We start from the raw sequence: 15,796 nt of genomic DNA, 5'->3' as shown, positions 1-15,796 counted from the left end.
TAGTCTGCTATTGTACCTGCTCTTAGAGCAAGTCTAACAGTACAGCCCACTACTAGCTCCAATTCATCTATAGCCAATCTAATAGCCAATTCATACAATAGTTGCTTACTATACTATTAATATACAGTCCCACTTGTCATACATACAGTGTGTCTTGGAGTCCGTGCTGCAGCTGGCTACAGATCTGTAGCCCGCTGTTCTTCTCTCTCATCGTTTATCTCATTAAAATATGTTTATAGCTAAGCTGGCTAATAGCCAGCTATTGTACCTGCTCTTAGGGGCAATATGTAGGGGCTTAGAGCATGTACAATAGCAGGCTATTAGTCAGCTATAAACAGATTTTAAAGAGATAAAGGAAGAGAGAGAAGAGCAGCAAACTACAGATCACTGTCAGCTGCAGCACAGACTCCAAAACGTAATGTGTGCATGATAGGTAGAACCAGGTATTAATAGTATTGTAAGCAACTATTGTATGAACTGGTTATTATATTGGCTATAGATGATTTGGAGCTAGTAGTTAGCTCTACTAATAAACTTGCTCTTATAGTACTTGCCCTCATTGGTGCGCGGGCAATGCATTGCAGACCGTGAACGCTAACGCATCGGTAAACACATGGCACACAAGGATCAAGAAAACTACATGGTTACCGGGACTCAAGACATGTACCACCACACAAGGGTGTGTTTAGTTCACACCAAAATTGAAAGTTTGGTTAAAATTGGAACGATGTGACGGAAAAGTTAAAAGTTTATGTGTGTAGGAAAGTTTTGATGTGATGGAAAAGTTGAAAGTTTGAAGAAATAGTTTGGAACTAAACACGGCCTAACTAACAGAGTTGTTTAAGATCAGTTGCACAAGCAAACTGGCAGATTTGTTCAGAAATTCAGTTTAGGACTTCTGGGTAGGGAGGACAGTAAAGCTCTACTAGTAGTACTCTATCGTCACTCGTGTGTTAGCATCATCGCGTGGAATCATGCACCCAAGAGATCCCCTCATTTGAGGCCATCAGCAATGTCCAAATCTTACCAACGGGGCTCTCACCAAGGCTCTGCTAACTCAACCAATCTTATCTATCTTGCTGCAGCTAAAATTGATGCAGCGTTTCTTGTTGACACCCAAAGCCATTAATTTTTCGTATGTACTGGCCTAACGGGAGTGTTATGTACTGCAGAGTTTCCTTATCAGTGAACAGATCATAGATTTTTTTAGAAGGATATTTTTTACCTAGCCTCTACATCCAACTGGATATATACGTGTTATGTATTGGAGAGTTTCCTTGTCAGTGAACATATCATAGATTTTTTTTAAAGAAGGATATTTTTTTTTACCCGGCCTCTACATCCAACCGGATATATACGACCATTGAAATATGTAACTTAGCCCCGAAAACAAACTAATCAGAGAACTTAGCTCTGTAAACAATCTAATCTGAAATTTGCTATTTGAACTCAGAACCTTAGTATACTACGCAGGTCACTGTATCTACTAGCCTACGTAAGCATGCCGGCAGAGTGTGTGGGCCACCGAGTTTCCGTCTTGGTATATATGTCGCACGTCCACCTCGGCGAAGCGGCGCAGCAGTTCGAGGATCTCCTCGTGCGTCGCCGCCGGGATCGTCCCTCGGACAGATTGATCAAGAAGAACTTGTTCTCATGACCAATAACTTCATTAATGAATCTGACGGCAACATCTCTTCAGGGAGCCTGATTTCCCCACATTTGCAACAGTGGCAGTTCATAGCCAACCTTCCAGTCCATTCTCCAGGATCCTCGCAGCTTGATTAGAGACCAGGACCTGATGAAAATTGACAACGCAACCTGCCGTGTCTTGTGTTCAGATTCCAGATGCCTCTCAAGCCTATGGAACTGTACCGCATGTTACAAACAAAGCTTCGATCGAACTCTGCTCACATACTAGCTTATCATGAATGAGCTTAATTAGTGACTGTTTCCTAATCTCTAACCTAGCATAAGCCTTGAAAGGCACACCATCACAAGCGACAGTAGAAGCTCTTTTTTAGTCTTTCTCCAATCCCTCATTTCATCTGAAACACATATTGTAGCCATCTCTAAGCTTGTGCCCTCTTTTATCCTTCAGCACATTGGACAGGTCCAATAATGAACATCTGCAGTATTTATGCAGTATTTACTGTTTCTGACAAACTTCTACTACTATGCATGGTATGTGCTCCCTCTGTCTAGTGATGTGTTTAGTTCCTGAAATTGGAAAAAATTTAGGGAAATTTGGTAGTTTGGAAAAAAAGTTAGGAGTTTATGTGTGTAGGAAAGTTTTGAATGTAATGTGATGTGATAGAAAGTTGGGAGTTGGGGGAAAGTTTGGTGTGAGTTAAACCGGGCCTAGAAATATAGGAGACTTTTAAGTACTCGCTCCGGGCTGTGTGTTTAGTTCCACGTTAAAATTGGGAGTTTGAAGAAATTAAAACGATGTGACGGAAAAGTTGGAAGTTTGTGTGTAGGAAAATTCGATGTGACGGAAAAGTTGGAAGTTTGAAGAAAAAAGTTGGAATCTAAACAGGGCCCCGGTCCCTAAATATAAGGAATTTTGGTGGGGTGTGACACATCCTAGAACAACAAATTTAGACAGGCTAGGATGTGTCACATCCCACCAAAATCACTTATATTTAGGGACGGAGAGAGTATATCCACAAATATAATGGATTTCTCTTCTCCCAAGACAAGCAAGGATTGTTAGTCATCCTCTGTTCAAAAATAATTCAATAGCTAGGAGTTGTCTTTTTTTTTTTTGACAGAGTAGTAATCAACAGATACAACCAGGACTAAAAAGATACAGAAATCATACCAGTACTACTCCACACCGTCAGTATCAGAAACGATAAAAATTATAGAGAACGCCCTAGTACAATTTGGAACTGATTATGGTCCGTCTTATTTGAAATTTTTTTTATGATTAGTATTTTTATTATTATTAGATGATAAAACATAAATAGTAATTTATGCGTGACTAATTTTTTAATGTTTTTTCATAAATTTTCAAATAAGACAGACGATCAAATGTTGGATACGGAAACCCACAACTACACTTAAAACGGGATGGATATAGTACTAATTTGTTTATTGTGCCCAGGATATCTTTTGAAGCTAAAGATGTACTACTTTCTCCTACTTAATACATCTCCGTCCTAAATTAGTTGTTTTTCTACCATTCAAAATGTATTCCATAATACTTGTCACTCTCTCAAGTACTATTTGTCCCATCAATCACATCCGGTTCAAATTTCTGCGTATTATACTCCTCAACCAACCTTCTATCCTCAACCATAAATTATTTTTATAAGCTCAAAAAGGTGTAGCTCTTGCAAAGTAGTTACTCCTGGTAATTTCACCATTTTACATTCGCCAAAGGAATGCTAGCTGAACTCTTATAGCAGTAGCAGTGCAAGCCCCTCATTTGAGTTACCTTAGATGCCATGTAGGATAAATGCACATAGAATCCACTTCTCTCACAGTGCAAACTACTTTCACGGGATCCCCAAGCCAACCACCCCAACCCAACCACCGCTACTTTCGCATTCTCTCTCCTACTTTGTTCGCATTCTCTCTCCCACTTTCCTCGGCTGCTCCTCACCAAGTGGGCCTTGCACCAGGCTTTTGCAAAGAAAGCACTCATTACTCTAGCGAGAAGCGAACAACAAACCAAAGCTATGGCCCCACCTACTTTTTCCTCCACGTAGACGAATCCACACGCTATGTCCTTGCACTTTGAAAGGCCTTAAGCCATTCACACTCTGCCCAATCCCCATGCCGTGACCCAAGGAAAAAGGCAAAAATACACATGTGCAGGCTGTGCAGTGGAGGAACCGGGCCATGACCTCCAGAGTGCGCTCACGATGCTCTTGCCCCATGCACTCACTCATGATTAGACTGAAGAATAAGTGACCAAAGTTGGATACACGAACTTCAGATATGTGTGGTAGAAGCAAACGTGACACAAAATATTTGTTGGGGAACAATGAGGCTGACCAAAGTTGGATACACGAACTTCAGATATGTGTGGCAGAAGCAAACGTGACACATAATATTTGTTGGGGGAACAATGAGGCCAAAATGCTGAATGCCACCTCGACACAATGTAAACGCCCTTAATGAATGTAGTGTTGTCTGTTGTCAAGTGACACACCGGCCTTTTGCATTGGCACATACTTTTACCAAAAACATCTCATAATTCAACAGAATATCTATACTATCTTAAAAGAGACCTGCGAAAAGTGAGAGAAGATTTTACAGTTTTACTTTCCATACAAACAAGACCCAGACAAAAAAAAATATCGAAATATTCTTATTGTGGAATTTCTCATCGCTCTATGATATATTGGACAATAGGAATAACATATTTTAGAGGCTTTAAAATAATATATAATAAATAGTTTTTTAAAAAACAAATCCGTTGCAGTGTCACGGGCATTATGCTGGTATGCTTAAGAATTTGAAGTGGTCACTACACAAACCATCCATTTACTGGTTATCTTGCATTAGGTAAGCCTGAAAGATTAGCTGCTGCAGCCAGCAGGGTATCCATATGCATTTTTGTATAAGGGAGGTGGAAAAATTCTTAAAAGATGCGATGGAAAAAGATACAACAATCTACTCCCTCTGCTTGAAAATGTAAGGTATTTAACTATTTTAGTTTTGTGCTAAGTCAAAGTTCTCTTACTTTGAGTAGGCTCATAGAAGAACAGTACACCAAATAAATACATGAGTAAATTGCAGCAGCGATCCTTAAACTTGTAAGCATGTTTTTTACCTAGATCCACAAACTTGCAAAGCATGCATCGAGTTACCTATACTTGGTTTATTGCATCATCCCAATCCAAAGCTTTGTTTGACCGTGGTCTAACTTACGTGGCAACGATCACATGACACAGTTTTATTATTTTTCCTTTTCCTTTTTTTTCTTCTATCTCCTTTGGCCTCTCTCCGACAAGCGGTGCACCAGCACCTATCTTCTCCGGCCAAGAGCTCCTCCGCTGGCTTGGCTCCCTCCTCCTAGCTCAAATCCCATCGGAGCAAGCCGCAACCAATTTGAGGTTGTCGTTGTCCCCAGCCTCCGCTCCACCATCGGGCTGATCCCAATCTGTTGCTCGATCTGTCATCCTCATCGCCAGCCCCGCTGCTTCGTTCTGCACAGCCAACACCACCTCAACCCGCGCTGCTATGGAGCCCAATGGCTACCGGTGAGAGAGAGAGGGGGGGGGGGAAGGAGGGGGGTATGATGATGGTGGCCTCTTCGAATGATCCCTGCTTCTACTTGTTCCATCCGCCACGGAAATGAGCAGAGCTGAGGTGCGGGACACATGATTTGAAGCAATAGCGGTGGTGGCCTCCTCAACCGCTGGTGCTGTCTCATCGATTTGAAGAAACAGTGGCAACAACGGGGAGCTCTTGGTCACCGTCAAGTGGAGCTCGAGGCAGAGAGAAGGGAGAATACGGGGATCTCATTGTTGCCGTCATCGGCTCCAGCCTCGAGACTCCGCTCCGCCATCGGGCCTAACCTGCCACCAGTGCCTCTTTCTCTAGTGGCCAGCGGAGGAGGAAGAAGAGAAAAGAAAAAGGGGAGGGAAAAGGGAAAGGAAATTTTTGTCATGTTATCTTCCATGTGACATGCCACGTAAACAAGACCACATAAAACGAGATTTGGACCGAGATAATACAACCAAGTTTAGAGACTTTGATACGTGCTTTGTATGTTTGTGGAACTAGGTGAAACTTACTTGCAAGTTTAATGACTGCCGGTGCAATTTACTCTAAATACATTATCAAGACATAATTGGATTTTAATAAATTTAAATTGATGTTATATATGGATATTATATAAATGGTATATATTTCTATGAACTTGTTCAAATAGAGAAGTTCCACTCAGGTTAAAACTAAAACATACATTTCATTTTAGAACTTAGGGGGTACGATCCAAGGAATTGTCGGATTGATGTAAGAAATGTTTAAGGTGCTCACGTGAGATTTAAACAATGGCCGTATCTAGGGTAGGGGTGAAAAATACAGCTAAAAAAAGAAAATGCCGCAGGGGTCGTTTCGAAAAAGAAAGTGCCATAGGCAATTGATGTATGGCACAAACAAATATTGTCCTTGTGCTTCCATTTCTGTGGATTCATTTCATCGTCCGTTTGTGGATTCAGACCAGTGAATGGTGTTGTTTCGCCTCAAGTCGACCCACAATTCATAAATTCCAGATGTTTTTTTTTTGAGGTAAAATAAATTCCAGATGTCTCCCAAGCTTATCTGCAGTCTTCTGCAAATTAATGAGAATATGATCTTCACCAACTGTTTAACCCTATACAGCCTGGTTCCTGGGGGAAAAACCTGCTTCGTCGTCGTATCACTACTTCAAGTTTACATTGAACACTGTGCCCATCTCTCTTGCTGCCTTTCTATCCCCGAAGCGACTGCTCTGCATGTGGTCTGAAGCAATTTAAGCATCGTGCCATTAGGTCTATCAACCACCCGTTGTAAAGAAAGAAGTTTAATTCACCTGTACTTTCCCAACTTATTGCTTTTCAAAACAAGCATATATAACCTCTGATAACCATGATTCAGTTTTTTTTATTGAAATTCACAAAATCTCGGTGGTTGTCAGTTTCCCATCCTGAGCCTAGCGTTCTTTCATTCCATCTAAATTACTTATCCGATCTGCCATCCGATTTCACCATTATATTCGCTAAAATTAATTCTTTACAATAAGATCTCAGTTATATTTCTGATAAAATATATACATATGATTATGATATATGTTTCTGTCAAACTTTTGTACTTGGGAGATGTTCTAGTTGTTTCTTTCTTCTTTTTTGGCTGTGTGCATTTTATACAGAGGCCGGGGGTGACTCAGTTTGATTGTATTATCTTGATGTAATTAACTGAGTCTAAATAAAGCTTCCATTATCTAAAAAATGCATATGATTATATTACTAATTGAAACATTTTTATATTATACATGAAACAACAAGTTATAATTATTGAAGTGTTAGAAAATATTCACCGAAACATCCAAACAACACATAAAACATTTATAAATAAATTAGTGAAACATTAGAAACTACGTACTGAAACATCCAAATAACACCACGTGTAACATTCGCAAATAAACTAGTGAAACACCATAAAAATATTTATTGAAACATTCAAATAATACCATGTGCAACATTTTAAAATATCCATGGCAATACAAAACTTAAAATGTGCAACATAGACTAATTCTGATTGAAACATTTATTTATCACACGTGAAACATCCATGTTCAACGGTTGAAAAATATGTATTTTTTTCATTGGAATATAACCATTGTGATATCTTGCTATAGAGATTTAATTGCAACAAATACAACGGTGCAATTGGATCACAAATCAGATAAAAAAATTTTGAGGAAAAATCATTTAAAGCTTACAACAAAAACCTCGTGCTACATGGAGCCTAATAGATGCTAGTTGCATGCAAGGAGATGCGGAAAGAGAAAATGACTCTTTTTCTCGGACATGCAAAAAAGATTGTACGCTAATATATTAGGAGAGAGAAAAGGACTCATGCACATGCAGAGCTAGAGCCCTCAGTTGAACGTCTGACTTTGTGTTGTGCGTCGAACCGTCGATCAAAGGCATTCTCGGAAATCTTGTGCAGATTAACCAGAATATATTATTTAAACCCATAAACAGAATACGATCTCAGCCGCACACACAGTATCTGTCCGGCTCTCGCCGCCGGGGGTAGGGGAGGCTCCTCTAACTTTACATGTGCTCTCTACCCATTTGGCATTTCAGATTTATTTTGACACTACTCTGCAATCTGCATGTGCCTATGTAACAATTTAAGCATGGATCGATCAAGTCTATCTACCACTAGTTGTAAAGAAACAGGTTTAATCGATTCCTCTGCACTTTCCCATCTTATTGACATTCACAACAAGCATAAATAACAAGTGACAACCACGGCAAATTTTCATGTTTGTTCCTAAATCGAAAAATACTATCTTAGTTCTTTATTCCTGAATCGACCGTTTTGTAGTTAAAGGGAGTAGCTGTATTGCGCCCCCGCGTTGTCCTCCCCCACAGGCGACACGGGAGGCGGAAACCGCCGGCGTCGCCCGCTCCTCCCCCTTCCTCCCTCCGCCGCCTCGCCGCCGCCCGAGCGGCCGCCGGCAAAGCCGCGCGGCCGCAAGGACGGCGGCGGCGGGGCTTCACCCTCGTCTTCGTCTCCCTCTCCCGTCGCGGTGGGGGGCCGCGCGCGGGACGGCGAAGACCGCCCAAATCCGGGCTGCCGCGGCTGGATCTGGCAGGCAGGCCACCGGCGGCGAGTCGGTGTGAGGTGGCGGCAGCAGTTGGTGGTGGTGGCGGCGGGGATTGAAGGTGGGGGGGTGGTGGCGGCAGTTGGTGGCGGCTGGCGCCGAGAAAGGCGACGACGGTGGCGGGGGAGGCGGCGACGGCGACAAGGATGGCGTGCGTGCTAGTGGCGTGCTGCTTCTCTTGCTGGGGGCGTCGGCGGCGGGGTTGGAGATGGCGGCGGGGATGGAGGTGGCGGCGAGGCTGGCGACGGAGGTCGGATCTAGCGGTGAGGCTGGCATCGGCGACCGGATCCAGGCGCTGGAGATGGTTTTGCCCCGGTGGCGGTCGCGACAGCAGCGGAGAGCTCGGCGACGGCGTTGGGGCGGTTGCGTTGGTGGTGTCGGCGGTTTGCGACGACGACTGCTGGCGTCGGTGGCTGGTGACAGCGGCATCGGCAACGGCGGCCGACTTGCAACGGCCGTGACTGAGGAGACGGTGGCAATGTCGAAGGATGCGGCAGTGGAGGCGGGGAAGGAGTTGGGTGTGAGGTGATGGCGGCGACGGTGAGGTGGTGACCGTGACGGTGGTGGGAGGAGGCATGGCGGCCTCGGACGGCTTACCGAGGGCGTCGAGGGCGTGGCAGACGGCTGCATCGGCCGGCGCAGCATCGTTTGGAGGAGGGGTCGGAGACCGGCTGGACGCAGAGTGGCGTAGCCGATGGCAGCGGAGGCCGGCTCGGCGCGAGAGGTGCGGGCGGCGGAGATGGAGGCCGGCTTGGCGCGAGAGGCGCAGCCGATGGAGGGAGGCCGGATTGGCGCGAGAGGCGCGTCCGGTGGAGGAGGCCGGCTTGGCGCGAGAGGCGCGGCCGGCGATGGAAGAGGCGACCTCGGTGCATGGTGGAGCTGCCGGTGGGTGTGGCGCGGTCTTCGGCGCACGAAGGTTGGCCGGCGGGGGCATTCGTGCAGGGGCCCCACATGTCGGCAGAGTTTGAGTGGTGGTGGAGCATCGGTGCATCAGCCGTAGATTCGTAGGTGGTGAGCGGCGGGTGAAAACCCAGCCCGGCCTTGGCCGGACCGACAACGATGAATTCCCCCTCCTGAGGGCGTTGTTGTGCTGTCTCACCCCTTAAGGGTGATTGCCGGGTGAAAGCCCAGTCTTGGCTCCTTTGAGCCCTGATGGACGGCGGCGGCGGTCTTCCGTCGCTTCTCTTCTTGAAGACGTCGTTTTGGAAACCCCCCCCCCCCTGCTGTAGGGCAATCTCGTCTGTGTTCCTTTGTTGGTCTAGCGGCAGCCAGTCACGCTTAGCGGCGGCTGGTCCGGTGCTAACCTTCTCCTGATCGTGTGGGTTGGCGCTGCCGGTGTGTGGGTGGTGGTATATTTTTTTTTCTCCTGGTTATGACCCTCCAGGGTTATAATCTTGTAATTTTTTCCTGCTCTATCAATAGAACTTCGCATCGTCTCGTGCAAGTCGTTCAAAAAAAAATTCCTGAATCGACCGATATATGTTTCTATGGTTATTGATTACAATTTTTTCATACTGGTAAGTCTATTCCAAAGTTTTTCCTTTTTTATTTAAAAGTTAGATTGCTCGTTGTTTCACTCCAAGAAAAAATTGATATAGAGTCATCAGACGCTAAATCAAGTGACTGATATATAAGGGTAAAAAAACAAGGCAACATAGCTCAGGTAGTCCATTTTCTTTTATATCGCTTCGACCATCCGATGGCACCATATATTTGATCATAGCATCCAGGTTCACTTCCTTTGAAAAGGCATTGTTTGCAATCCATCTCTTACAAGACCAAAAATGAAAACCGTGCTATGCCCGTGCAACATTCACGCGTTGCATTGCACCATCGGGTGCAGAGGTAGATGGTAACATACGAATGTTTGATGCCTTGGTATGTGACCAAATTTTGCTACTGTTGAAACCATGGATTGTTCCAGATATTTTCACATGCTCCATACAAAAAAAAACTTTTACAAGTTATTGTACTAATGTTACATTTAATGTTTTCTTTTCCTTCAAACGAAAATCTTTACACAGCATTTGACTTGGGAACTTCAGAACTCAAGTACTCAACCATCTCTGCATCTCGATTATGCACACTAGAGACACAGCTTGTTGGCTTGAAACTCATCTGCCTCATGCTAGAGCTTGAGCGTGTGAGATACCCTCACACCATTCTCATGATGATACATTAATCCAGAGCAAAGCCTCACTGCTTGAGTTACAGTTGAACTCTGAATGACTAGAGCAGTACAAATCTAATAGGAGTTGGACACCCAGGTGCAGAAAATATTCTACGAAAATGCATTGACGCCCAAGCAGATATCAGCTAACCTTTGTATTCAAATGCTAGGAGTTTCTAACTAGCAGAAACCTGAGAATCAGCTCAAAAGGCTGCACCCTAATTGCAGCTATCAAGTACTCAGCCGGTAACTTCTAGTCCTATGTGCGCAGAATTTCATGGTCCTCTGCAAACTCAATCCTCACCATTTCAGGGAGGATGCCAGTTCCAGGAGAGATTCCACTTGACGTATGGTCCGCAGCTTCTCTTGATACTTCAACTTGGTCGCAACAGCTTCCGGGTCATTACCAGTTGGGACCTTATTGTTTTCATGTGCAGCTTGAACTTCCTTCAAGAGCTCGTCAACTTCCCTGATGAAATCAACTCTTAGAAGAACATCATCATCCTGAGGTGGCAGCTTGATCTGTCCTTGATGCTGACAAAAGAAAGAATTCAGAATTTTTTTGTAGCATGAGAGAACCAAAGAGAGAAGGAGCAGGAAATCCAGAATTCAACTATGAACTGACAACGATATTCCATATTATCTTTGGACTAACTAAATTAACTACGAGGGATGTGGCAGTGTCCATGCTTGCTTGAAGGAAAATTTCATTGCTGTCAATGTTAACAACTATGAAGTATATGGCTAAGATTAGGAGGTTATGTATAATAAAAGACTTGGTAACACTTATGTTAAGTGGCACAACTAATTTTGAATACAACTAGGGGATGATATTTTTGTGTGAAATCTGTAAAGTCAGCATCTCTGTTTTGGAATTGTGTCATGTAAATTAAAATTTTGTAAATGTCTCATGCATAAATTTTCATTCTCAAGTCTCGAATAACTCTAAATTTCTAGCATGGTCAATTTATCCCATGAGGAAAAGGCATGCATTTAACTAACATACTTCCTCCATGTTGAAACCAGCAGGAAAGACCATGGTGAACGGGTCTTCTCTGGGAAAAACTTCAAGCATATGTTTTTTACATTTCTTTAACCACTTGTCATCATCAGATCCATCATGAAGATTCAGAAGGTCATTGAGCAATCTCATAGCAGGAGTTGCTTCACTCCTTAAAATTTCCGTCTGCATTCAGGTTATGGTTTCTGATTAGCCCATCAGAGACCAATGAAGCGGTCAAATGAACAGGATTGATATAAATATAAGAGCTTAATGGACTCCTCCAACAATGATAAGATAATGGAGGCTGTGTGCAGTGCACCTGTGTGACTTACCTCTACCCTTCTGTATAAGAGATCAAGGCTTCTGATGGCATCCCTCTCATCCTGCGGGTGTATAAGTCAATATCTAAACAATAAATATGGTATCCCATTCTTTCAAAAAAAATAAATATGGTATCCCTCTAGTCAAATATCTTGATTGTAGATATTAGAACTTATAGGCAAAGGAACTTCTCCCTTCTCAAATATACTTTTGCTATGCTGCCTCTAGTCAAATATCTTGATTGTAGATATTAGAACTTATAGGCAAAGGAATTTCTCCCTTCTCAAATATACTTTTGCTATGCTGAAAATTTATGGAAAGACTAGATATCAACAATTGAGCAACAGAAGTGATAAAAGTTTAAATATCAATCAATGTTTACAGGTTGTAATATTGAGTGGCAGTGTGGAATAAGAAAAATAAATGCATGGGATCTAGGAGTTCTTACAACTCACAAGGTGTTTTAGTTGTCCAAATCTGCAAGGTGAGTAAATGGTATGTTGTAGTGTTATACAGCCTAAATTATTTCCTCCTTTTTTGGGGGCAGGGAATCCAAAATTCAATTGTTGTTCCATCAATACTTCAACATTCATACTTAATGAGTTTCTTTACCATGAGTCGTACTTACATGTTTCTCGAAAGCATTTTCTGCACATTCAACTATGATTATCTTACGCCCAAAATGAAAAAAAAAAAAAAGCAACCACACTTTTGATAACAAAAGGGTGAATACTGACTAGTACCACCGTAAAACAAGATGAAAACTGCAAGGGCTTGAAATAAATAAAAAAATAAACAATACATAAGTCATCAGATAATTCAAAGAGAAGATTAGCATACATCACGGCGAGCAACATCAAGTCGATTCCATATGACCATAAGAACAAGTTCAGTAAGCTCTCCTCTTTCAGCAGCCTTCTCAATTTCCTGCTTATGAAAGTAGAGCAGCAATGTATTAAGAAATGAAATATTTCATAAGTGGCTTAATAAAAAAAAAAACTGCTGTATATAGGAAAACTCAACTCTGATGACCCTACCTAATAAAAAACTCTTTCAAGCTATTATGTTAACAGAACTTTGATGTGTGAGCCTGGAGTTAACCTTTTAGTAGTCACATACAAATATTTTTGCCAACAAAGAAGGTGCCACAGAGAGAAACTACAGACACAGTACAGTGTGGCTGTTCAACTGTACACAGATCATTACATATAATAAAGTTTCAATTAAAGTTCCTTAATAGGTTTTTTATGTACCTCACACTATCAGCTGATTAGTCTACAGCATATGCCGTCCCAATTCAAATGTTTCAGATTGAACCTTAACTGGCCTGGTTGGCCGTTGGCCTAGGTTGTGTACCTTTCTTTTCTTCCTTCAATATAACCAGTTAACAGTTCTCCCGCGATAACCTTTAAACTATATCTGTATGTCACTTGTGTTTTTAGCCAGCAAGTTTGGGCCCTGATTCTACAAAGGCTTGGCTTCTCTTCCAAGTTCCAACTTGCCAAATCAAGACACACATAAGTCCTCTAGTTGGTGTCGAAGGCTGTGAAAGGTATGCAGAAGGATGAGGAGAAAGTATTTAACTCAGCTCATTATCTTGGTTGCTTGAGAGATTTGGAAACATAGGAATGATTGTGTTTTCAATGGTGCAACACCTAGTATGGTGGCAGTTATCCAAACAGTGGCTAATGAAGGAGCACTTTGATGCTTGGCTGGAGCCTCAAAGCTCCAAGAGTTGTTGGCTAGGTCGATAGTCCTTGTCTCCTAGAATGCTTGGTTGCGTCCGTCCTTTTTTTTTCTGTTTTATTGTAAGACTTGCTGTTGGGGTGGGAGAGTTTATTCTAATTCCCCACCTGTTGTTTTTTTTTTCTCTTGCTTAATGAAATGATGCACAGATCTCCTGTGTGCTCGAAAAAAGTATCTGTATGTTTAAAGTACCTCCATAAAAGTTTCAAGATAGTGGTCTATACTATTTAATTTAGTAGTTCATTTAGTGTTGGCCCCCTTATATTGTCTCAAGCTCTGCCCCCTTGTTGATATGACAGCACATGCTGGTAGCTTAAGGCATACACATGGGAAAATAGATAAAATTGCAAATATGATGGTTATGTGGGGTGCAATTAGGTGACAACTGTGACTAATGGAATTATCAATTGTAACAAGTAGAACAAATGAATTATGGATGCTATGATGATGAAGCATGGTGTAGGATGTGCCACAGATCTTGGCGTAGGCAGTTGTGAGCTGTGGAACAGTGGCAGACTGGCAGGTAATCCTTTATGATGTGCATAATAGCATGGCTAAAAGGCCAACTGTATAACATGATTATTCATGTTATAAAAAATGTTATTTAGTTCAGTACTTCCTGAAAATGTTCAAGAAGTTTAAATTGCTTTCATACATTTGAGTTTTTTTCCTATTTTTCTTTTATCCACAACTAGTAGTTTATGAAGTAATTTCTAAATTCTGTAATCATTGGTTTATAAGCATAACATGCATCTACTAACCATATGTTAGATTCTAAGGTCGTAGTTTTGTCATCTTCTGTTCACGATTCAGCAAAAACTGCACTACCAGTAGCATTGGGAAAAAAGGATGAAACATAGAATTGCAGAGTGGAGACTTAATAAGGATAGGTTACCTCTTCAATATCTTCACCAGCTCTTATAAAACTTGAAACCAAAATCCGAGCTTTGCGAACTTCTTCCTGTGGGTAAGCTTTCAAACGCATGCCTATTTCACGGTATTCATTTGTTAGTCTTTCTTCCTCAGCTTCCTCTTTCTTCCGATATGCATTCCATTCCTTAGTCTTTTCCCGCTGACGAGCTTGCCATTCCTGCATGAAAAATCCTAGGTAATCTATGGGTGCAGAAAAATGTTTGCTGCTAATGTAACAAAGAGAATTAACTGCACTGGTGTTTAACGAGAATGTAGCTTCATATGGACATAACAGCTTAGCTGGCGGCAAGAAAGCTGTAGGTATGCAGACGTTATTTGCCACCAGAGTAAAAGTATGAGTATTGACTCTACTGAAGTAGCCTTGATCTAGTTAACGGTTGCAGCACACTGGCGTAGTGTCATTTATGTACCATTGTACCTACATAGTCACGCTTGATCAGGAAACATATGTGGAAAGCCATCAACGTTGAACAGCACATATTTGCCTTTTTCTTATGCATATTGACGATAGAGACAGAGTCACCTCCTTTTTTGTGCTAGTGATGAATTTGATTATCATAGTGAGCAGAGCACCAGTCCCCAAAAACCAAGTGCCAAAACCCTCCCTGTAGTCCTTCTATTTGCCAATGAAGCTAACAGCGGTAATTGAGGGTATAATTAGCCCATTATGAAATGAAATATAAACAGTTGATTGTTGATTGGGTTTGTAAACATTTACAAACCCAAACAAATTTCCCATGTGGATGTGTGGCTACAGATAAAACAAACAGGTTTGCTACTATTGACCACCTAGAAATGGGAAGGTCGTTCTAGGTTACTGTACAACTATTTCCTGGTTTCACAACATCCTCGAATCAATACGCAAATTAACGTGCCTAACCTCGTCGTAGTACTCCGGCGGCATCCCTTCCAGCTCCACCTCCTTGGCTTCGGCGGCGGCGCCCTTGCCCTTCTCCACAGCTGCAGTACGCGAAACAACACACGAAAAGGTTTTCATCCCAACCATACGAGAGGGGGCGCTCCCGGAGAGCGTACGAGTAGAAGCACTCGAGCCGAGCCGCACCTGAGATGGCGGGGAGCAGCTTGACGGGGCGGAGAGCGCCCCGGCGAGAAGGCAGAGAGCGGGGCCACGGGAGGCGGCGGGGAGGCGAGCTGGATGAGGGGAGGAGAAGCGAGGCGAACGCCGGCAGCGCGGGCGCCGCGGCGGCCATGGCGCGTTGTCACGGCCTCACGGGGTTTTGTGGGTATTTTTTTTTCGGTGTAGCGGATAAACCGCGAAGGGCGAAGCAGA

The 15,796-nt window shown here is 42.9% G+C and overlaps 1 protein-coding gene across 1 annotated transcript; it reads right to left on the bottom strand.

The window, feature by feature from the left end:
• Positions 1-10,674: 10,674 nt before the first annotated feature.
• Positions 10,675-15,796, bottom strand: LOC127775002 (protein PALE CRESS, chloroplastic). Its single transcript, XM_052301296.1, has 7 exons — positions 15,569-15,796; positions 15,386-15,465; positions 14,468-14,662; positions 12,667-12,753; positions 11,838-11,888; positions 11,509-11,688; positions 10,675-11,036 (listed from the first exon to the last, which is right to left on the bottom strand). Exons 1-7 carry the CDS (start codon positions 15,714-15,716, stop codon positions 10,803-10,805), a joined length of 975 nt encoding a protein of 324 aa, XP_052157256.1. The 5' UTR covers positions 15,717-15,796; the 3' UTR covers positions 10,675-10,802.

The sequence above is a fragment of the Oryza glaberrima genome, chromosome 5, assembly GCF_000147395.1.
Source record: "Oryza glaberrima chromosome 5, OglaRS2, whole genome shotgun sequence".
NCBI lineage: Eukaryota > Viridiplantae > Streptophyta > Magnoliopsida > Poales > Poaceae > Oryza > Oryza glaberrima.
Note: the sequence above shows the minus strand (reverse complement) of the source record. Positions and strands in the feature narration are given on the sequence as shown.